A 23,509-nucleotide genomic window follows, 5' to 3' on the forward strand; every position below is an offset into this window, starting at 1 on the left:
GTAACAATATTCCCGCTAACTATTATAATGTGTTCCACAGGGGATCTGTGTCTCAAGAAAAAACAAACCCTCCGTGCAGCAATTTATTCACTCATGCTGCCCTCTGTAGGATCCTACTGCACAGGTTTTCCACCACTGTCATGGATTCCAAACGTTGTTGAGCTGTGACTTTCTAAAAGCTTTTGGAATTTTCCTGGAATCAGTGTTGCCAGATGTCATTGACAGTTTTCAGTCCAATCCTAGCCAAAATCTGTTTTTTCAAGAGAATGGATGAACCTTTAACAGAGAGGGATCAGAAACCCAGCCACTGAAGCAAAATAAGTAAAAAAATTTGCCATCTGCCCCAAAGCTATTGTTTGCAAATCACATAAAATGTTGCCAAACACAGAGTGACTATTCTTATAAACAAGTCTAATGTAACAAATCCCACAAGGGCATATTCTTTTGAACGTAACAAAATGCAGTGACATTTGGACAGAGACAGAAAACAACTTGGTCACTGTTTGCTCCTTTATTTAAAACATATAAGTAAACTCAATTAAACATTTAACAGCTTTTGAAATATTGGAGATGAACACATCTCTATTCAGCTCAACCTCTCTCTCTTTCACGCACACTCACTTGCTCACTCATTCAGTCGGGATATTTGGAGCATATTATTATAGTGTCACCATATTTCAGATAGTATCTGTGTTGCAGTGGAGGCTGGTGAAGTCAGAAATCGGAACGTGTTTCAAACCATTCCTCATTCCATCCCATGGATTACAATGAGCCAGTCCTCTGATTTCTATCTCCACCAGCCTCCACTGCTGTGTTGTACAATCATTCTATCAGTCAGTCATTCATTGGCAAGGTAGAAGTACAAATAGGCATATTTATGGAGGCATGTGAGCCCTCCACTTACAATTTGAAAAGCTACAGGTTTCATGTTACTGAAGCCCCTTTACCCAACCATTTCTGAGAGGGTGACTGCATCCTCCACCCTTTAGAAGTTTCGCCCCACAAGGTACAAAGCAACCGGCTGTGTCAGTTAGAATATCATATCAAATATGTTAATGTCTTTGTTGGTCAGTACAGTGGGTCACTGTGAGCACATTTGAGGTGCATGTAGTGTTCAAGTGTGTTGTATTTAGTGATTAAGTGTGTGTACTGTGTTGAGAATGATCTGAGTCTGTGTATATCAGCGTGGTTTTTTTACATCCGTTTTTTTTTTTCCTCGCAGCACTAATGTTGCCGTTTTTCGTTAGTCATTAATACACAGGGGTACTTTTCTTTTGTTAGTATCATATACTGCCAGCCAATCAGGTCCCTCACTTTCACCCACACAATCTCCATCTCCATCACTCTCTCACTTCCTGTCTTTCTCTATCTCTCTCACTCAGTGTTTGAGGGAAAAGTCTCCCGTGTTGAGGCGAGGCCGAGGCAGTCCTCCAAACATTTCGGTTCCGTCGGTGGCTCCGGGGGCCAAAAGGGCCTTCATGCTGGCCGCGATATGATCCAGGTCAGCACAGCCGGCCTGGTGGACACACAGACAGACAAGGTGTCTATGATTGTGACTGATTGACAAAGAAGACAATGCACATCTGAAGATGAGATTGTAAGCATAGTGTAGAGTAATGAGTGTACAGATGTAAGTTTAGGTTGACTGACCCGTTCCCCGCTGTGGCCGTCTCCCTGGGCGCCTCTGCTCCCTCTGAACCCCCACACGGGCACAGACACAGGGAGGGAGCGGGCCATAGCCATGGGGTTAGGGTGTCGAGAGTAGGAGGCATGTCCCATCGCCATGCTGCGTGGGGGAGGAGGGGCATCCTCACTCAAGGAGCCTGGGGCAGAGATAACACACATTAAGAAAGAGATTAACCCATTTGTGCCGAATGCCGCGCGACATCTACCACCGGTGGCTGCATTGCGCACATTTGAATCTACCGCCAGTTGCTGCGTGGCGCAGCATTTTTGATTTGTCTTACTTTTCATGAGTGCAGCACTGTCATTGGTTCAAATACACATGAGGTGGGTCTTGTTGATTTTTTAAAACCACGTGAGCACCCAAATGTCGTGTGGTTCGCCGAAAATCACGTAAATCAATCAGACATACACGTGCGTTTATTGTAGATTTTTTAAACGCACGTGTATGTCGGATTGATTTTCGGCGAACCACACGACATTTGGGTGCTCACGTGGTTTTAAAAAATCAACAAGACCCACCTCATGTGTATTTGAACCAATGACAGTGCATTATATGCTGCACTCATGAAAAGTACGACAAATCAAAAATGCTGCGCCACGCAGCAACTGGCGGTAGATTCAAATGTGCGCAACGCAGCAACCGGCGGTAGATGCAATGTTGCGTCGCGCAGCATCCGGCACAAATGGGTTAAAGACTGTAAGCAAAGACTATCATTATATCACCATAAACTAATGTCACACACACACACGCACACACTGACCATCAGTGCTCTCCTCCTCTCCATCAGACTCAAAGAACGGCTCACAGTCACGAGACAGTGAGTCCTCATCCATGGAGAACACCCCTGAAACGAGGAGAAAGAAATATAATTAAATATACAAGCCAAACGACACTGACAGAGTAACAGGACAACAGAGTTTGGTATTCACCAGCAGTCTCATTCAAATTCCGTCTCCGTTCATCCATGTCTTCCTCCTCTTCCTCATCCTCACACTCCTCCTCCAAGTCGGCAATTCCAGGCCTCTCTCTTCCTCGTTCGGCCTCCTCCAGCACACTCTCTCTCTCCCTCTCTCCGTTCCCGTGCTGCCCAGCAGCTTGACCAATAAGAGCCCCCGTGCTGTAGATTGAAGGGTAGCTCTGCGAATAGAGTCTGGTGTTGGGGCTGATGGTTCCTGTCCCCTCACCTGTTAAGCTCTATGCGAGAGAGAAAGCAAGGACGGGAGTTTTAACCTCACAAATTGTGCACTAGTATGAGTGGACAGAAGGACTGAACCACATGCACACCACTCACCCCCCTGGATCCAGTATCAGTGGGCATGTCCACAACAAGCTTAGCTCCTCCATCCCCAGCACCCAGACGTGTATGCCTATGCGCCGTCAGCATGGATGTGGAGTGCAGCACAGCGATGTCATCCATGTAGCGCCGTGAGGACTCTGCCAAAGCCCCCTGACCCCACACATGATAAGAGAAATCCCACTTCCGGCCTACGGGCAAGAGACCGCCACTCTCCCTTTTCCTGACTCCATCTCCCTCTGCCACAGATGGCCGGAACTTCTTACAGGCTGTAAGAATGGCCAGGTCACAGACAGATTTCTGGCAATACGCTTCCGCCGCAGCCAGTAGTGCCAGCCAGCTCTCTTTGTGGTTGTCTGGGATCTCAGGGTCAGACGACTGGGTGATGGAGGCCATGATAGGTGTATAATCTATTAGGAATGCAGCAATCGAAAATAGTTGTATTGGTCAATAGCTCAAAAGTATAGTCTAATATGCAAGTAGGACTCTACAGCCTTGATGGCATGTGCTCCTCAAGCTTGTCTCGTGATAAGTTGACCTTGCGTCTTAACTTTATTGGAGTGTATAGTGTCTCTATGTCTTCAAAATATACTTAGTAGTAAAATCTGTGTAAAAGTTTTGTTTCTATCTAACTATGTGGTTTTTTTCTTTGGCTGGTTTGCCTGTTACAGCTGAGAACTCAATCTGCAGTTGAAATAAGATAGCAGGTTTAAGAGGCACAAGGTGATTGGTTGATATGATGTATAGCCGTGTCTGTGTGCATGAGAGCTAGGGGAGAGATGAAGGAATGAAATGTTGCTGGTGTTGGTCTGCAAATAAGAAATGATGATGGATTAATACAACGAAAAGACAGGCATTCATTGCAAACAACTGAGGCATCTTTGACAATAACATATTGCATTTTTTCTATATCTAGTTCTAGTTGCAGAGTCTAGTCTAGTTCAGATAATGCTCACTTGGTAAGATGAAGCATGAAGAAAACTGATCTAGTGGTTTGCGATAACATTCGACTCATGCTTTTGAAATATTTAACATCACATGAATACTTACTGAATATAAAATCCAATCAATTCATTGCTTATTCTGGGCATCGTTCTTGCATGTCATAGGTTTATCATGCATGCCAGTCTGAGCATGTTTCAAAATAGAAAACCGACTGTGCAACACCTAATCAGAACGAGTCTCCTCTCGCGAACCTGGTCACTGTCGCAGTCCAGCTACGCTCCCCCTTGCCACCACCATCTCGCGCATTCGTTAGCATAACAACTGGCTCTGCCAAAACCGTGTATGACGCTGACTGCTCTAGCTAGCTTTGCCCTGCTAGTTTTCCAATGTCATTCCTGCCAACCGCACGCCCAGATACACTTTGTTTACAGATGCATGCCGTAGAGTTTTTGCATCGTTGCTCATTATGTTTTGTTCTTGTTTGTTTGTGAGCTGCATACCAAGCTAACTGGTTAGCTATGCGCACTCTCTCCTCCCAACAACATGACCACATTTCACCTCCATTTTTTTCAGATATGAAGGAGCACAACTAGATAATATAAAATGAGACACTAGGAGTAGAGGTTCACTTACACATTCAGTTTCTTCCTTTTTCGGTTGCAGGCTTCTCTGTAGTTTTAACTTTATTTTTTCGATCGTTCTTTGTCTGCTTCTTCTCTCAAGACTTCTCTCCCCTAGACTGGAGACTCCGACGTCGTTGTTTACAGACGCTCCAATCAGACGCACGTTGTACGTGTGACTGCTGGGCGCAGTGGGCGGGCTCGTACTCGCCTGGTTCTGGACGGGCACGTGGACGAGTCCTTGCATGGGGCTCACTGTTGGCTTGTTCTCATGTATCCTTTCCCTTACGTTCTCCATTGATTTGTATTGCTCCGTCCCATTTCTCCAAGTATGCACTTGTGCACTCCCTCACGTGGATTTAAATGGGAATAGATTTGTGTAGGAGCCAATGCTTAGACCAGCAGTTTCCAAACTAAGGGTCGGGACCCCTTTATCAAAGCATAGTGGGGGCCCCAGGATTTCAGATTGGGGTCCCTTGAGAAAATCAAACTCACCTCTATGCTTTGATAAAGAAGACACAAACATTGTATGTGTATTGCACCTGTAGCCTATATGGCAGTGTTTGGGGGTTTGAATCCAACCAATTTGAGCATATTTAGGCGACTAGAATACATACATTGTACATAATTATTATGTGTTAACACAGTCCACAATCAAGTTGTTGGGGTCACAGGAAATTATTGATGTCAATTTAGGGTCACGAGACAAAAACATTTGGGAACCCCTGGCTTAGACCAATCCCCTTCTTTTAAATCAATTCGAGGAAGTGCACAAGTACATACTTCAGGTGAAGGGTGGAGAAATGGGATGCATAATAACAGATGGACAGATGAAGCAAATACCTTATTTGGTAGCTCCCCCATGTTTTCACCATCCTGTCATATTAGGACTTTAGGAGAGGTGAATTGAAGTCACTTTATTGCACCCTCACTCATCATCTATTTCATCCTGAGCACTCCCACACTTCTAGGTGCACCAATTCCAATTCCAATGGACTTTTGGTAAAACCACCACAATCATGCATGCGATTTTTTGCTCAACATGAGCCCAACGAGTGGGCTCGCACTAATCCTGGGTTCAAATAGTCTTTTTTTGTATAATTTAAAATGCTGTGCTTGATTGAGCTTGGCTACTGCAAAGGACCCTATGGAATAGTAACAAAATGGCAAACCCCGCCCACCTGGCACTCCAGGCAGACTGAAGCAAATGCTCAAAGTATTTGAAAAAGCTACTAATTCGACCCAGGTCTGGCTCACACACACACACTCATGCGCAAGTGCTTTGCTAGAGGTCTGAAGACTAGGCTTTTGCCTGGTGAGCTAAATTATTCTTGTGTTGGATAGAAGTATATTATACACTGGTATAAACCCATCATTCTAGCTTGCCTTAACCATTTATTGCACCGTCTACGGCTGCATTCTGTGTATATGATAAATAAACTTTGATTTGATTTGATTTGATTCAAGAGATCAAGTCCACAGAAGCAACGAATGGATATTGCGTTTCATAACCACCACTTAATATACTCGAATATATCAAATGTAAATATCACAATAACGCATGAAAACAACCTCTAATTGGCTGATGTATCCGACTGACGGATCATGTAAGGCGGTCCTATCTCAGATGTACGCGGATATCGGAAGTCTGACGTAATATTGTTTTGGAAAAACAGTGGCGACTGAAGAAAGAATGGATGCGAAGGCTGAGAGTTACAAGGTAAGATCAATGCCTGTGTGTCGCATAATAAGACATTTGATTGATTGTCACATTTGTTGCAGGTAGCCTGTGTCACCTTCAAAGTAGTTTGGTTCCGTTTGTGGAGACTAACGCTAACAACTGGGTCGTATTTGCTTATCTGGAGCTAGCCTTAGCTTTGGCGAGTTTAATGTATTTGGCCGTGACTAACTGTATGTAGCAAATGTCTAGGACAAACTAACTTAATTTTTGCACTGATTGCTTAGCTAAATAGTTCCTCATCAAATCGCTGGTCCTGTAGAGTAATTAAGGTCTATGTTAGCTAGATGACTGAGAATCCCATGCGTGTCTGTGTGTATACTATGTGTCAAACGTAGCGACACTTTAATTATGTAATTACGACGATCATAGCTAAGACTTGTACAGTAGGTGTTATTTCTGTTAGCTATACTACCAGGCGTACTGTTTTTCCCAAACGTAGTCCAATGGAATGCCATTTTATCACTGTATGTATGTAGACACGATAGGTCAACGTTGACAGGGGGAATCACAGCCATGTAGTACACGGAGAGAGTGAGTCATGTAATTCATGTGACCCTACTACGCTAAATCAGCTCATGCATTTTGATACAGAGTCATCAGACAGGATTGTCAACCTTGCTCCACCTCAGTCACACACTTAGTATTCATTTCACATACGGCTCATTAGGTTGGTAATGTAGTTAAATTAGGAACAGGAACATTACATCCCACCCTTACAGTAATGGTTGTGTCCCCTTTGTGTGTTTTTCCTCAAAGCTGGTGTTTGAGAAGGAGGGGGTTTACCTCCACACCAATGCCAAGAGGAGCAACCAGGACACCACTATCCCTGGGTTTATCAGGATTGTGGAACGGGTAAGAGGAAGCTGTATTTATCCAGATCAGGACCACTAAGTTCTCATGTGTTGTGCTAAGACCTCAGAGATCAGTCCTGTACAAGAAGTTGTTGGTCTTCAGCAGTTTTCAGCCTTTTATGACCTCAAACCTCCCCTTCTAAGCTTGATTGGAAAGAGATGAGAGATGGTTTTTCTATTTCACAGGGAGGAGAGCCAGCTTTAGAGTGGAGCCCATTAGAAGATGAAGGTCGAACTGCTCCTTCTGTATTCTACACTAAAAAGGTAAGAGGTGTTTTTGTAACGATACCATTTATACGTTTACATGTAAAGTGCTTCTCATGCATTTCACATCAAGGTCTTAATACACCACTCACTGTCTATAGCAACACGATACTATGTGTTCTTCATTATTCTTCATACATACTCCTTTCCTGTTAGGATGGAGAAGGAGGGGAAGAGGATACAAACTTTGACCCAGGTTATGAGCCAGACTGGGCCGTAATCAGCACAGTAAAGAGAGATATAGAGCTTCCCCCAGTGAAAGAGACAGGTAATGATCCTCTGTGTTAACGGTTCTAGTTCTATTCTATGTATGCGTGTGCTTGAAATAGAGATTGCTGTTGAACATTAATCTTTCCTATCTTTTCCTCTCTCCAGGTCAGTGGTCGTTCTCTCTGCCCCTCTCGGAGCTGTACTCTCTGAAGAGGGCTCGTTTCTCCCTTGGGCGTAACTTCCTGGTTTTGACCAGTAGAGGGGGCCACCCCCTACCTGCTCTGCACTTCCATAGGGGCGGCACTAGGGAGCTGCTGAGGGCCCTACAGCGTTACATCATCCTGGCCCCGTGAGTAGCGACAACAACTCCACAATCAGCTGATGTACTCAGACCCATTGTTTATGCTGTGTTTGGAACTGTTATTCTCTTTATATCACTCGCCCACCCACCCCCGCATTTCTTTTTCACTTATTCTCTGATATTCTGTGTTTTGTCCTTTACTGTCTGCCTCACATCCTCTGAATATCTGTATAATATATTATATAATATCTGGGTTTCAGGTCCCCAGTAGACGGGCGACTCTTCCTAGCTTATCCTCATGACTCTGGTGCCCTTTCTCAGTCATTTGATGAGCTGCAGATGTTTGATGATGGAAGTTCGGACCTTGTCTCTGTAAGATTTTTTTTGCATCTGTGATAAATCTTTTTTTTATTTATTTTTTTATCATGGGGGTATGTTTGTGTGAGTAAGTAAACATATGCATTTATCTGTTTGTAGAGGTTCATCCAGGACCCCTATGCAACCACCTTTGGGGGGTTCTCCAAAGTCACCAACTTCTTTCGGGGGGCCCTACGACCACCAGAGTCCACCCTCCACCCACGTGCTCCTCAGGACCCTCATAGACCCCCATCTGCTGACGAAGAGCCCGGCTTTGAGCTCATCACCTGTGTAAGAGTGGGAAGGGGGGGTGCAGGGTACGGGGTGAGTGCAAGAGACAGAGAATAGGACCTGACTTAATAGCATACAGATGTATCACATACAGATGGTTAGGATGGATAGGATTCAAACAGATGTAAAGCGAGACATGGAAATGAAAGAGTGTGCTTTCCCCTCTGTGTCACCAGGGGGCAGAGCTTGGCCCCAGACCAGAGGTAATCAGGGGACAGCCTCTTGACAAATGGGAAGAGTTCATGGACGCAGAGGGCCGTGTAAAGGACCCACAGCAAGTCAAAGAACTGGTCTTCAGAGGGGTAAGACCATTTATAAATATCAGTCCTCTCATGCGAGGAATGACTGATGCCATATGTCTACCAGATGTGTATATGCTGTCCATATCATACCAGCCAATCCATCTCTCCTTTCATCCTTCTCATAGGGCATCACTCCATCCATGAGGAAGGAGGTGTGGAAGTTTCTGCTAGGGTTTTATCCGTGGAACAGTACTGTCAAAGAGAGAGAGGACATTTTGAGGATAAAAACGTTAGTGGCTATCACTATCTGTTTATGGCTGTCTTTATGTCAGAGGATTTGGACTGGTGTCTAAAGTGAAGTGTACTCACTCTCTCTGTGTTTCCCTCTTCAGTGACGAGTATTTCAGAATGAAGGTTCAGTGGAAGTCAGTCAGTGAAGAGCAGGAGATGAGGAACTCCCTTCTCAGAGGATACCGTAGCCTGATAGGTCGGTCCTGCTGTCTGTTAAACATCTTTGTACATCCCATTGGTTGCTGCTTCTTGGATGATTTGATAATTGTGTGTCTCTTTGGTTTGATTGGACAGAGAGGGATGTGAGTAGGACGGACAGACACAACGCCTTTTTCTCGGGCAATGACAACCCCGGACTGACTCTTCTCAATGATGTGCTGATGACCTACTGCATGTTCAACTTTGACCTGGGTACGTCTCTTCTCTAGGTCCACACTTTGATTTGTCCACCACTGGACACAATGTGTTTTAATGGTTACTTCAAATGGTTTTATTACATTCTATATAGTGGAGTATTCATGTCAATGAATACTCCACGTTGATTGTGGATCTCTCTTTGACTGGACACAGTGTGTTTCAATAGTTAGTCCAAATGTAATTATTATAATATGAGAAAGATGTAGATTCTGCCGATGAATGCTGCACTTTGATAGTGGATCTCTCTTTCTCCCCCTTTGTCCATCTCCTCCTTCTTTCTCTCTCCCTAGGCTATGTCCAGGGTATGAGTGACCTCCTGGCCCCTCTGCTGTTCGTCACCCAGAACGAGGTGGAGTCCTTCTGGTGTCTGACAGGCTTCATGGAGCTGGTGGTGAGAACCTCACATCCAGACATGTTGTTATTCTTATTCTTATTCTTATTATTATTATTATGTGCCATTTAGCTGACGTTTTTATCCAAAGCGACTTACATTTGAAGTGAGTGCATGCATGTCAGTGTATATGGTCCCAGCGGAAATCGAACCCACAACCTAAGCGTTGTTAGTGCCATGCTCTACACTGTTATAAACAGCAGTATCTATACTGTTACATATACCAATGCTATTTTGTTATATTATTTATTATACTTATTATATTTAAAGGCACCATATGCAGGATTGCGCCCTCTTTTCACTTCAATGGGAATTGCAATGACAATTCAGAATAATGTCTCCTCCTCTCTCCTTCCCCTTGCTTAATGCAAACTACTTCTAACTGAAACAGTGAATCAAAAATGCACATTTCTATCCAGCGAATGTCTTAGTTACATGACATTGAAACTAGCAAAGGACCGGTGTGGTTGAAATGCAGTTGTTATTTAGTTTGGAAATGTTTGCAGAAACATGGAACACAGATTTATTATACTGTTATATTTAACAGTCTAGTACTATGCATAGGACAAGGTCTTGTAATGACAATCCCTTGTTTTGTCTTTGCCTTATTCAGCACCAGAATTTTGAGGAGTCTCAGGAGGCCATGAAGCAGCAGCTCATTCAGCTCAGTCTCCTCATGAAGGCTCTGGACCCAGAGCTCTGTGACTACCTGGGTAAGCAAAGATGACACTCGCTCACTCCCTCCCTCAGTCACGTCTCAGGCTTCATCATATCTTACCAGTGTTATTATTCAGTTGGTAAGCTAGGCATGAAAGGTGTCAATTCTCCATTTAATCAGTTAATCATAATCTTAATAATTCACATAATCCTTACCCTGCTACAGTGGTGTCACTACCTCAAGAAATCAAGTGTTACTTTATTGTTTATTGTTTTGTTTGTTGCATTTCTCTCTCTCATTCAGACTCTCAAGACAGTGGCTCTCTGTGCTTCTGTTTCCGTTGGTTACTGATCTGGTTTAAGAGGGAGTTCTCCTTTGAGGATATCCTGTCCCTCTGGGAGGTGAGAGCAACACACATTTAGCACTTGTTGTAAACACTAACATACATTTACAACACCCATACCTATACTCAAATGTGTAAGTAAATATACAGTGTACAAGGCATATTCATCTTCTAACCCCCTTTCTGTCCTAGGTTCTATGGACTCAACTGCCATGTGCAAACTTCCACCTGCTGATGGCCTGTTCCATTCTGGAATCACAAAGAGGGGAGCTCATTGGTTCAGACCACGACTTCAATACTATTTTGAAGGTGTGTTTGATGGGTATTTGAATGTTATTTTCTGTGTGATGTCATTTATGTGTGTTCGCGTGCGTACAGTATAAAGGACTGTATATGTTTCTCCCTGCAGCACATCAATGAACTGACAATGAAGCTGGATCTGCAGACCGTGCTGCGTGGATCAGAGGCCATCTACCTACAGCTGGCCCACTGCAAGGTGGGAACTGGGAAATGGATATGTCCATCATGTAGTTGATTTACTGAGTATTATCATCTAAGTCATTTATTTAAACACTAAAAATCTTTTCTTGCCTCCTTTTGCTCTCTCTCTCTCTCTCTCTCTCAGGAGCTGCCAGTGAAAGTCCAGGAGGTTCTGGGTCTGTATGTTCCCTCCAGTTCTGATGAGGAGAGCCCAGACTTGGACGCAAACGAGACGCAGCACCTTCTTGGCCAATCACAGGCAAAAGCTGCTGCAACGAGCCAATCGAGTAATGGTGGAGCAGCCGCCCGCCCTCCCCCTAGCTACCCTTAACTCTGAATGACTAGACAACTGATGTGCTGCTGAACTGAATGAACTGACCTGTGTGAGGCTTTCATATAGGAAGATATACATTAGGTAATATAATGGAAATTATAAAATTAAGGAGACTGATTATACTGTTCTCTATGGGAAAAGAGGATTGCAGACTGTTATTACCACCTATGACATGCAGGGGGCATTAGTGAGTGAGAGATGAGAGGTTGTTTTAATGTGTTTTCATGAATGTAATTACCCCAAGATATTTAAAGGCTATATATGCTGTGCTTTGTCTTTATATTTACAGCGCATATGTTTTCTTTTACATTGAGCTTCTGTGTAAAGTTTTTTTGATTTTGTCTTTTTCTCTATCCTACATTGTGTGTAATGCTGTTGTTTTTACATGTCTCCAGATTGTTTTATGCCTCCATTTCTTTTTCTGACTGTTTCTCCCTGGTGGATTTGGAGTTTTTTTTGTGTTCATGAACTACATAAATTATTCTCAGTTGTATCCCGGCCGTTATATCTGTCTGTCTTCTCATCCATATTGCTGTTCCCTTGTCACTCTCACTTTCTAAGGGATTAAAATGAAGGATAAACCTACTGACAGCGCGTTGTTAGTACTGTATTATGCCATTACAGCCCTATGCAGATTTTGCATGCCTTATAGAGTGTAGTACTATGCAGTATTGTTTTAGGTTTTTAACTACCTGTATTATTTCATAACAATATTTTCATTGACCTGATATGGCTTAATCTTGTACCAAATAAAGGGTATCAAAACTGTTTCTGATGTTATTGCCAGACAGAGCTGTGTGTGCTGCCTTGCCTATTATCATTTCTTTTGTGCTGGCTTGCCTATTCAGGCAAGCCTGTCCATACCACCACTCCTATGAATCTCAATGTGACTCATCCACGTCTTCGTCATCTATGTCCCCTCCTAAGTAAGTAATAAGATACTGTAGAAAGACTGATAAAAATCAGTGAGATAATGCCACCACAATAGTAAAAGCAGTTACCTAACCTTTTTTCTTTTTCATAACTTGAATCCAATTTTGAAGTAAATCTCTGCTTGCACACAGTTAGATACTGTTAGTTAATTGTTGGCGTTACAGCCCACAGTAATAGATATTAGCAGAGTTAAAAGTATAAAACGAGTCATCCCAAAACAGCATGGGACAGCACTAGGGCTCTTACAGGCTTAGTCTGCCAAATGTGGTTAGGATAGTTTTATGCAGTGTGTTAACAGAGTGAGCTGCTTAAACTCTCCCCCCCCCCTCTCTGTCAGCAGGTGTCTGTGTGAGGTGAAAAGCTGTGGAAAATGGGAGTTCTGTTCTCCAGGAAATGAGGTGGAAAATGAGGGGCGGGCAACCACACACCCCTCTCACGACCGATTCTGCTCTCACTTGTTAGTTTGAATACAGCTGCAATGTATGAATTTAGTAGGGCACTTAAACAGGCCAACAGTCTGTCAGTCTGTTTCTCTTCCCCACGCCCCTCTCTCCCCGGACCTGACCTGACCTCGCTTCACTCCCAGAGCCAAACTCACTCAGTCTTTCATTCAAACTCAGTCAGTGCAGCTCAATTCACTTTTTATGGGTGATGGCTCTCTCAACAGCTTTAAGCCCCATTTCTTCTCTCTAATTCTACAATGGTCCGAGTGTTTTGTGGTGATAATCCCTCTTGCTATGATTGTGTTGCTTTTAGAAGACCTATTATCAGCAGTATTAGAAATCTCAAAGGACTTAATTTCTGTGGTTTAAGTCCCCACCGGGTCTGTAGTCTCACTTCTGAAAAATGCTTGAGGTTTGCCAGCAGATTTGAACCCATGATGAGTACACACAATCAAACAGGTTAGCAAGGTTTGGATCAGTAATTGAAGTGGTTCCACAGTGAATAGAGATTTCTAGGCCACAAGAAAAATCTGTCCACTTTGCTAAAACTATTTATCAAAATGGCTCAGTAATAATGTTGTAAAGGATAAACAGATTTTAAATAATCCCTTTTGAGAGATCTAATGTAACATCAGGTTAGTGACATAGAGTATTCAATTGGGGTAAAGCTACAATATAAAATTGTATCAATAAATCCTTCATCTTGAACTATTCACAAACTCTAAAGGAAACCAGAGCTCCCATCAAAGCCCTTAATGTGTGAATAGCCACCTGTAATGTCTGTGGCAAATACAATCTGAGTTCTCCACTGTGAAGTGTGACCCCATTGTGACCGTCAGGGGAGTCCCTGAGGAGGAGTGTGTGAGAGTGATTCTGCCCAATGAATATGTGAAGTGTGTGTGTGTGTGTGTGTGAGAGAGAGAGAGAGAGAGAGAGAGAGAGAGAGAGAGAGAGAGAGAGAGAGAGAGAGAGAGAGAGAGGACACAGGAGAAGGCAGAAGGCCAGGGACTGGTGTCTGACACTGATTTGTAAAGGGAGACAATACGGCTCATTGACCTGCCTGGCTTCACTGTCTGTTGCACATACCTCGCCCTGCCATCCCCAGTGGATTCACTGCTCTTTAAACACGAGGAGCAGATTGCCACAGGCAAGGGAGGGGTAAGGAGAGGGTGGGTAATGGGGGGAGTAGGGTGACGGGACACAGGTTGCTTTGACAATGAGTTTCCTCTGAGAATGAGGCACGAGAGAGTTCTATGCCAAAAGAGAAAAATAGATAAATTTGAAAAAGTAATATTATAAATGTGTAAATGGTTAAGCAGAGCTCAAATCAAGAAATGAAGTTGTGGATACATTGGACAGTATAAAGCCACAACATTGCTATTTTGATTAAATGGTCTTATTTCTGTGAACAATTTGAAATGTTCTCTTTGAGAAAATATATTTGAGATTTTCTTCGATCGTACTTTTCTCCCTTCACTCAAAGTGTCAACAAACAACCTCCTTTTGTTTTCCATTCCCATTGTCAGAGTTTGGTGATGACCTTTTTTTCTCCTCTCTTCTCTCTCTCCCCTTCTCTTTTTCACTGTCGAAGACAAGCTGTTGCCCTGTCCCTGCGGGCAACTCCCTCTCTTGTGTGCACCCTCCCATTCCTCCCCTCCCTCTCTCTCCTTCTCTTTTTCTCCCTCTCTCCACCTGTTGATGCCATTGTTGCACAGACAGCATTGTTGTCTTTTTGTTATTTTATGTCACCACCCCTCTTTCTACCCTCTTTCTCTTTCTGTCCCTCATCACCACACCCTCTCCGACACTCTCTCTCTCCGATGGGTATAAAACATGGAGAGGAGAGGTGGAGGGTTAGATTCAGAGGAGTACTACAGAGGGATTCACTGAAAGGAGTTTAAAGGAAAGAAGAGGATAGAAGTCAAGAAGAGAAAGTTGGATTGGCTGCAGTTCCACCATAGCCACTACGTCCAATACTCTCTCTTTTCTGAAGCTTGAACATTGACTGTTCTCTCTCTCTCTCTGGACTGAGAGGAGTGTAAAGCCACCCAGGTAGTTGTGTCAGTGGGTTTGAGGGATGTCTATGTCTCTGTGGTGTGAAGAGGAGGGCCGGGGCCAGGGCAGGGGCGAGGCTCAGCTCCGGGCCCCATGGGACCCCAGCGTGTCTGGGCAGCGTGTGATCCAGAGGCTGCTGCGGGTGGAGGAGAGGTACCAGCCCTCCGCCCTCTACATCGCCCTCATCCAGAGGGAACCAGAGCGCAGAGAAGAACTCGCCAAATGGGCCTTGGAGGTACAGTACACAATCTCTGTCCATTTCTCTGTTCATTTTCTCTCTGTCCATTTCCCTCTCTGTCTATTTCTGGATTTTTCATCTTTCAGGTATAGGAGCTGTGAGGCTAATTGTTCTATCTTCTGGGTCTCTCTGATAGGTGTGCGGTGAGTGTGGCTGTGATGAGACAGTGTTTCCCCTGTCTGTCTCTCTGTTGGACCGGTTCCTGTCTGCCACTCTGTCTTCACCTGGCTCTCCCTACTGCCTGGCTGCAGCCTGCATCCTCATCGCCTCCAAACTGGCAGAGAGTGAGATTGTCACCGCTGACACCCTCTGTGCTGCAGCTGAGTACAGCTTCATGCCCTCTAACCTACGGGTGAGTCACCGTCCTTATATGGATTAGTAACACAGTGTGTGTTTTGATTTGATATATCAACACCAGAGGACTGGCTCATTGTAATGCGTGGAATGGAATAAGGAATGTGTTTGATACCATTCCTCACTCTATTCCATGCTTACAGTGAGCCTCCACTGATCAACACACATGTACAGTATATTGATATGATTTCCCTGCCCACATTAGGAGATGGAACGTGTTGTCCTTGGGACTCTTCGATGGGACACTGCAGCAGTTACCCCTCAGGATTTCTTCCCACATTTCCTTCCTCCTGCGGGAGAGAGGAAGGATGGAGAGATGGACTCAGAAGAGTTTTTCTCCACGCTGCGTCGGCATAGCGATACCCTGGTTGCTATGTGTGTCTGTGACTCCCGTTTCCTTGGAGCTCCTCCATCCCTTGTTGCCGCGGCAGCTCTGAACTCTGCCCTCCGGGGTTTGGGCAACAAGGGTCCGGATCAGCTGGGTCACATGAGTGCCACACTAGCAGAACTCTGTCAGACTGACTTGGTGAGTGCCTAAAACCCTAAAGCCCGTCCTCTGATTGCTGCCTCCACCAGCCTCCCATGCTTTGAACCTATAATTGTCCATGTGTCTTTCAAATAATTTGAGGGCACAGGAGCTCTAATTCTTTTTCAAAGTAGAAGTTTGATGAAAGACAGAGTAAAGGGTTGAAATGGGTTATATTTTGAGAAGGAGAGATTGTTGGGCAATAGCCACAGAGCAAAAGGTGTTCAAGTTATATATTGGTTGTGTTATGGTTCCCGGAAATGTGTTATACTGTATTTAACCCTCAAATCTGTCTTCCCTCCCAGGCTGTATTACAATGCTACAGTGAGATGATAGAAGGCGCTCTTAAAGAACGACTAAGACGTGGACAAGACAGCCCCATAGAGAAATATGGAGAGATGGAGGACGAAAGAGCAGGCACTCCCACTGATATGAGAGAGATTGACTTCTGAACACTGAATGGAGTGTAGCATTCAAAGTGCGAATCAATCAAAATCTTACATCAAGTTAATCAGTGAAACTGATATAAATTCATTATGACCTCATGTTCTACATTCTTTTTTATGATATTTATCATTGTTAATTTAATTGTTCTTTATTTATTCATTGACATCATTGTGAGACTGTGTTACTTGTGCCATATTTATTATCTGTCATTACTGTGAATTGCCATTTTATTGTTGACATAACGTCTTTAATCTATTATTTATTAATGTATTTATTATGTCTAATTGCATAATGTTAATTTATTTCAATCTATCATTGTTTGTCTTTTTTTATGTTATGTGCCATGATATTTGATGAAAAATATACAAATCTATTTTTAAAGAAATTAAAGACATACTACACGTGCGTGTTGGAGTTGGCTATTCAGGCAAACATGTTATCGCTTTCTTTGGATAAGGAAAGGGGAAGGACAGAAAGGAAAGATACATGTCTGAAGTATTCGAACAAGACCCATAGTCGCTTGTTTTCGACGTCATACTTCCTACGACGCATCGAGCGTTTTTTTTTTTTTTATACAAGGCAAGTAGCCGGCTACAACGGTCAGGAATTAATTGTAATTGATCAACGAGTAACGGTAAGCAAGAATATTGTATGGTATATCTACGATGTGATGATACATTTGGACTATGGGGGATAGTGATAGCAAGCAGCTGCTCGTGCCGGATGCGCTCCACCGTGGCCAAATAGAATTAGCGACAGACAACGCTACACTACTGTAACATTATGCTGTTGGCCAGCTTTGTAGGAGAAACTGACTTTTTTTTAACACAAGAATTGGTCATTTGTATTTATACCCGCTTCAATTCAGACATTTGAACTGTCGATTCGCGTTGCCATTTAGAAATTCTGCTTCATTGACATTTACTTTGTTTAGCTCGCGACGTTTCTCATTATACGTCCTTGCGTACTATAGCTATAGCTAGCTAGCTAGCTTAACACTAGCTGCTAGTTCTTTATTGAAGCTTATCAAGTCTATTCAACAGGGTGTCCTATGATACGGCTAGTGTCAGTATCTGTCGGCTGACTAGTGAAACATTATCACTAGGTGTTCAGTGGCGTATTGATTACGGATATACCCTCCATTGCAACTAAATGTCGGGTACCTGAAAATAATAGACAGATAGAATTCATGCATAGGCCTATTATTGTTTTGAAGGAGGATGAACTTGGATCCTCGCCTGTTGCTGCTCCTGTCCATCTCTCTGGGGGTGTGGTCGGTGCCTATTGACCGCAATGCAGCCCCCCAGGAAGCCCAGCCCCCCCAGGAGGAGAAACCGGAGGATAGCGTGGTACTGTTCCATAATGACACAGCTCAGTACCTTGCATTTCACCTCTTTCTTGGTGTTGTGTGTGTGTGTGTGTGTGTGTGTGTGTGTGTGTCTGTCTGTCTGTCTGTCTGTCTGTCTGTCTGTCTGTCTGTCTACCACCTGTGACAGATTGTCGATGTTGGTGTGTGTGTCTGTCTACCACCTGTGTCAGATTGTCAATGTTGACCTATCGTGTCTATATACATACATAATTAAGGTGAAGTCATGCTCATATGACATGCCTGGGTTTTTTGCCTGTTGGTAATCTCTCCTCTGTCATTGTGTGTGTGTGCCCTGCGTGTGTGTGTGTGTGTGTGTGTGTGTGTGTGTGTGTGTGTGTGTGTGTGTGTGTGTGTGCCCTGCGTGTGTGTGAGCCCTGCGTGTATGTGTGTTTGACTTGTGTTTTTATGTCTGACATTGCAGGACACAGGCCTGTACTATGACAGGTACCTGAGGGAGGTTATTGAGGTGCTGGAGACCGACCCGCACTTCAGAGAGAAACTCCAGACAGCCAACACAGAGGATATCAAGGTGAATGTCTCTCCTCTCTCAACATCTCATCCTCCCTCCTCATCTCATCTCTTCAATTTAGTATTTTCTTCCCTGGATTCTCTTTCTTATAGTATCTCACATTGTAATTAGATGAGCATTGCTTATAGTGATGACTCATTATTAAGTACAATCTTACCTCTCTGTGCGGATCTTTCTCTCTCTCTCTCCCTCTCCCCCCCCCCCCTCTCTCTGTCTCTCTTTCTCTCTCTCTGTCTCTATTTGTCTGTCAATCTTCACCTCCCCCAGAATGGGCGTCTCAGTAAGGAGCTGGACCTGGTGGGTCACCATGTCAGAACTCGCCTGGATGAGCTGAAGAGGCAGGAGGTGTCTCGTCTTAGGATGCTGCTGAAAGCCAAACTGGATAGCACCAACACACAGAGTGAGTGTGTCGCAGGTGTCACATGTGTCGCGTGTCTGTATCTCTGTGTCTGCATGTAATTTGCTTTAATTCCTGTGTCTATTCCTCAGGTTTGCAGATGGACCATGTCTCTCTGTTGAAGCAATTTGAACACCTGGATCCACACAATCAAAACACCTTTGAGGCCAAAGACCTTGAGCTGCTCATCTCAACGGTAATGCATTGAACAAAGGGGAAACAACACTTAGTCTTAACCACCCCAATAATCGATCTCTCTAAAGCGCAGGCTCTTGTCACGTCACAGATGTTTCCATTCCCCTCATCACTCTCCCCTGTGTCACTACTAGGCTACTAAGGACCTGGAGAACTACGATGCAGAGAGACATGAGGAGTTCAAACGCTATGAAATGCTCAAGGAGCACGAGAGACGGGAGTACCTGAAGGGACTGGACCAGGAGAAGAGGGAGAAGGAGGAGAAAAGGATGGAGGAGTTGAAGGAGAAACATCGCCAGCACCCAAAAGTCAATGCTCCAGTAAGAGAGGGAGGGGGAGAGGGAGTCACAGACTGTCCTCCCATCCATGTCAGTAGCTTGAGAGACCAGCAGAATTAATCTTTCTCTCTGTCTGTCTCTCTCTCCCTTAGGGCAGTGTAGCTCAGCTGCGTGAGGTGTGGGAGGAGACAGATGGACTGGACCCACAGGAATTCAATCCAAAGACCTTCTTTAAACTTCATGGTCAGTTAGGCCCCAGCTCCAATCCTCAGTCTGACCCTATGGAGTACTCTTCTGTTGTAGAACCATAGTTTGGTTTAGCCTTTACTTCCATGGCAGAGACTTAAATAACGCTACAAACACTGCTTATGTGACCTCCATTTGCTCACTTCATGTTTTTTTTGTTCAGTTAAGGAAAACATCTATGAAGAATTATATCATTCTCTTCTTTGCAGATACTAATGGAGATAGTGTTCTAGATGAGCAGGAACTAGAGGCCCTCTTCACCAAAGAGGTACAGTGGTAAACCTTCATCTCAACTCTCTAATATAGACCTCTTCTCAGTAGCAGCAGTGTTTATATGCAGTGTTCAGTAACAGCCAACTCTCTTGTCTCTCTCCCCTCAGCTGGAGAAGGTCTACGACCCAAAGAACGAGGAGGATGATATGACAGAGATGGAGGAAGAGAGGCTGAGAATGAGAGAGCATGTCATGAAGACTGTTAGTATTGGGCCTCCTTTATTCTTTGTTTCACCTGTTTCCCCTTGATGCTGTCTGTCTTTGTCTGTCTCTCTGTTTCTGTCTGTTTCTGTCTGTCTTTGTCTGTCCCTCTGTGTCTGTCTGTTCATTTCTCACATTTTCAGTATCCTCGTCTTTCTGCCGTCCCTTCTTCTCAACCATTACTGTCTCATTCATCTTTTGCCTTTTTTTAATGTTTTGCAGGTGGACATCAATCAAGACCGACTTGTTAGCCTGGAAGAGTTTCTCAAATCAACAGAGAAGAAAGAGTTCAACAATGCTAAAGAATGGGAGGTAAGGAAAGGAAAGAAACATAGCGTGATTACTAGAGCCTGGCAGATATATCGGAGCACCGATATAACTGGCCTTTTACAGAAATATCTGTATCGGCGCATATTCCACAGACAATGCCCTGAAGATGTGCGTCAGCCTCAAATGATAGAATGTCCATGTAATTGTTTTTTTAAAGAGCATCTTTTTGCCGTTGTTTCCCTATGAAAACTGTGCTAAAAAGGAATTCTTAAAAAAAAATAATCGGCATCGGTATCAGACCGAAAAATCCAGCATCGGTCGGGCTCTAGTGATTACAGAGGTGTGTGTATGTGAGAGTGTGTGTTCCATCACTCAAACTCGCTCACTTTCCAGACTCTGGACGACACCAAGCCAGTGTACACAGAGGCGGAGCTCCAGGGGTTTGAGGTGGAGCTGCTGAAGAAGGAGGAGGAGCTGGGCCGGAGGGCAGAGTCTCTGCGTCAGGAGCAGGAGCTGCTGAAGGAGAGGGGCAAAGCTCTAGAGGCACAGAGGAGAGAGTACCAACAGGTACAAAACCCCTGGCATCTCATATAAGCATGACCCCACTGTATGAGTGAAGTCGCCATACCATGAATACCAGCCATTTGCCCCAGTGTATACTGCCCAACAGGAGAGGCTGGTAAAGGTAGATATCGGAGGACGGGCTCATCGTAATGCATGGAACGGAATTATGAATTTGCATACACTCATAATCCTATGGATCGTGTCTGTAGATTATATCTAATAGACGTCTTTTGACTCATTCTTCCAGGCAGTATTAGAGATGTCTCAAAGACAGGAGAAGAAGCCGGTAGAGGAGGTGGCGCCACCTACAGGTCCTAATGGAGAGCTGCAGTTCCACCAAGAGATGCAGAAACTGGAAGATCAAGGTGAACGAGACGAGAGCAGATTGAAAGGAAAGGGGATGGAGTGAATCGGAGACATTTTTTTTCTTTATTCTCCTGTTTGTTCTGCTAGTAATGGAATGTTCTCCCTCTCATTCAGGTGCCAAAGCTCCGGTTGAACATGACGTTGAAGCCCAGAATAACCTGCCTGCTGAACCGCCACAGAACCTGCCGATACACACCTAATACACAACTTTGACAGCCTTATACTGTACACACACACACACACACACACACACACACACACACACACACACACACACCAACCGACTGACTGACACATATGTCCAGATGGGTTATACAGATGACGTACAAACGCACAATAAGTCAATTTGGCACATCCTGTCCTGGCACCATCCCAGTGTTAATCTCTGTGGTCTACATTTGACTTTAATAAAGAACTCAACTCACTGGAACTATTCTGGTTGCTTTGAAATGCCTTGTCAAGCATGGGAAATGATGTGTGTGTCATATCTGTATTCTCTGTGTGCCTTTCTCTAAATGTCATTTCTGAGTGGTAACATTTGACATCTGAATAAGAGGCTTTTTTTTGTGTTATCCTTTATTTATTCAATGAAATCTTACTGAGATCTGAGTCTCTTTTACAGAGGAGCCCTGTAAAAGACACACTGCAACAGAGAATAAGATAAAAGGAACATCCAGAAAGACGAAATCACACAATATTTCAACAACATAAAAGCAGGGGGGAAAATGGAAATGCACGAATCCACAGAAAAAAATAAAAACAATAGCAACAATGATATCAACTCTTAAGACGTCAGCACAACTTAGATTAAAAAACAACAACAATGTGGATAACAGACAAAAGCAATAGATGGGAATCACGCAAAAAAGGACCTGCTAAAACAGTTCCAATTTAAGCATGTCGTCCACTAGCTCTGACTTAGATTTTCATTTCCAGTGCATGCTTTTTCATACTGTGGCATTATTTTGACATCTGGTATTATTCTCTTCACTATAACTATTCTATGACAACTTTCATGGCCTGTGTTATGGCTCCTAGCGTGATATATGGTGGTCCTTGTTGTTGTCCTTTGGAATTGGTCCCCCGGCACACACCGCATTCCTACCCTGCATTCCACTCACCCCCTGACCCCTTGTGACCCCTCTGCCCCTCCTCTCCTGGTGGCAATGCAGCTGCCACCTTTCAATCATCTGACATCACTGGAACTGTGTTTGGCTGTAGTAGGGGCTGGGGATCACACACACTGCCCTAACTGGAGGCCTTGGATCAGATCCACTCACACAGTCACAGTCTGTAGTGATGTCCTAATCTCTCTTCACACTGCACTTCACAGTCTCCAGTTCCGACCTTAATACCACATGCAAAAGCAGTAAATTGGGGAGGAAGGGGTGGGATTGTGAATTCATGGTCTCTGTTATTCAGTTATTCAGCTTAACATAAGGAATTTTCACTGAATTTTCACAGACTATTTAAACAAATTTAGGGGATATATACCTATACCTATACATGAGAAATTTCAGCATTCATTTCAGCACCATGGACAGTAGCTTTAGGACCTAGGTTCTGATACAGGTCAGCGGTCAGAACAGTGTCAACCTGTGCAGAGTTCTATGTATCTAAGTTTCTATGTACACAACCATAGAATTAGTGTGAATCATTCATGCTGAAAATCCAATGATCTTGTGGAGTCTTGGGTGGTGTTATTCAAATATCACAGTATTGTGTCAGAATCTCTGCAAAGAGAGGAACAGTATAACAGATGTCTTTATTTCCTGAAAATTCTTTCCTTTTTTTTCATCATAAGAATCAGATGGAACCTAAACCATTGTTCAATTTCCATTTTCTATCATGTGTCAACTCAGTATTCATACCGGAGAACACAACATGCAGTACCAGAACACAACAGCAGATGGCAACAACAGGCACTGATAAGGCTATGTGTCCATCACACAAATTTTATGTAACTGCCTTTCTTTTTTTCTGAAAATGAAAAATGAACATTTTCAGCTGTGACATTTACAGCTGACAACCTCCATTTTGGAAGTTGGTCCATTGTTTCTCTCCATGGTGTCTGTCAATCATGCTGTTCCATGAACACAGCTTCTCAGT

At 43.9% G+C, this 23,509-nt stretch overlaps 4 protein-coding genes across 5 annotated transcripts; 3 read left to right on the forward strand and 1 right to left on the reverse strand.

The window, feature by feature from the left end:
- Positions 1-1,201: 1,201 nt before the first annotated feature.
- akt1s1 (AKT1 substrate 1 (proline-rich)) lies at positions 1,202-4,690 on the reverse strand. Of its 2 annotated transcripts, none has more exons than XM_083677712.1 (6): positions 4,560-4,690; positions 2,979-3,391; positions 2,617-2,881; positions 2,448-2,531; positions 1,651-1,823; positions 1,202-1,516 (listed from the first exon to the last, which is right to left on the reverse strand). In XM_083677712.1, exons 1-6 carry the CDS (start codon positions 4,561-4,563, stop codon positions 1,379-1,381), a joined length of 1,077 nt encoding a protein of 358 aa, XP_083533838.1. In that variant the 5' UTR covers positions 4,564-4,690; the 3' UTR covers positions 1,202-1,378. The 2 variants fall into 2 exon arrangements, with proteins under 2 accessions (XP_083533838.1, XP_083533839.1); XM_083677713.1 differs by having other exon boundaries at positions 2,979-3,790.
- A 1,497-nt stretch (positions 4,691-6,187) lies between these two features.
- tbc1d17 (TBC1 domain family, member 17) lies at positions 6,188-12,479 on the forward strand. Its single transcript, XM_083677691.1, has 17 exons — positions 6,188-6,266; positions 7,044-7,139; positions 7,325-7,402; positions 7,559-7,670; positions 7,778-7,961; positions 8,174-8,285; positions 8,391-8,561; positions 8,738-8,863; positions 8,989-9,092; positions 9,196-9,290; positions 9,389-9,505; positions 9,802-9,902; positions 10,516-10,615; positions 10,864-10,961; positions 11,096-11,212; positions 11,313-11,399; positions 11,529-12,479. The coding sequence occupies exons 1-17, from the start codon at positions 6,240-6,242 to the stop codon at positions 11,712-11,714; spliced, it is 1,911 nt and encodes a 636-aa protein (XP_083533817.1). The 5' UTR covers positions 6,188-6,239; the 3' UTR covers positions 11,715-12,479.
- Positions 12,480-15,170: 2,691 nt separating this feature from the next.
- On the forward strand, positions 15,171-16,718 carry ccndx (cyclin Dx; the record flags this gene model as incomplete). Its single annotated transcript, XM_083677722.1, has 4 exons — positions 15,171-15,383; positions 15,523-15,738; positions 15,946-16,266; positions 16,572-16,718. The coding sequence occupies 4 exons, from the start codon at positions 15,171-15,173 to the stop codon at positions 16,716-16,718; spliced, it is 897 nt and encodes a 298-aa protein (XP_083533848.1).
- Positions 16,719-17,264: 546 nt separating this feature from the next.
- On the forward strand, positions 17,265-21,857 carry nucb1 (nucleobindin 1). Its single transcript, XM_083677701.1, has 13 exons — positions 17,265-17,347; positions 17,930-18,062; positions 18,504-18,611; positions 18,879-19,011; positions 19,101-19,204; positions 19,338-19,523; positions 19,634-19,724; positions 19,937-19,995; positions 20,108-20,200; positions 20,423-20,512; positions 20,864-21,037; positions 21,282-21,399; positions 21,515-21,857. Exons 2-13 carry the CDS (start codon positions 17,934-17,936, stop codon positions 21,598-21,600), a joined length of 1,371 nt encoding a protein of 456 aa, XP_083533827.1. The 5' UTR covers positions 17,265-17,347; positions 17,930-17,933; the 3' UTR covers positions 21,601-21,857.
- The last annotated feature ends 1,652 nt before the right edge of the window (positions 21,858-23,509 follow it).

The sequence above is a fragment of the Argentina silus genome (assembly GCF_951799395.1).
Source record: "Argentina silus genome assembly, chromosome: 9".
Lineage (NCBI taxonomy): Eukaryota > Metazoa > Chordata > Actinopteri > Argentiniformes > Argentinidae > Argentina > Argentina silus.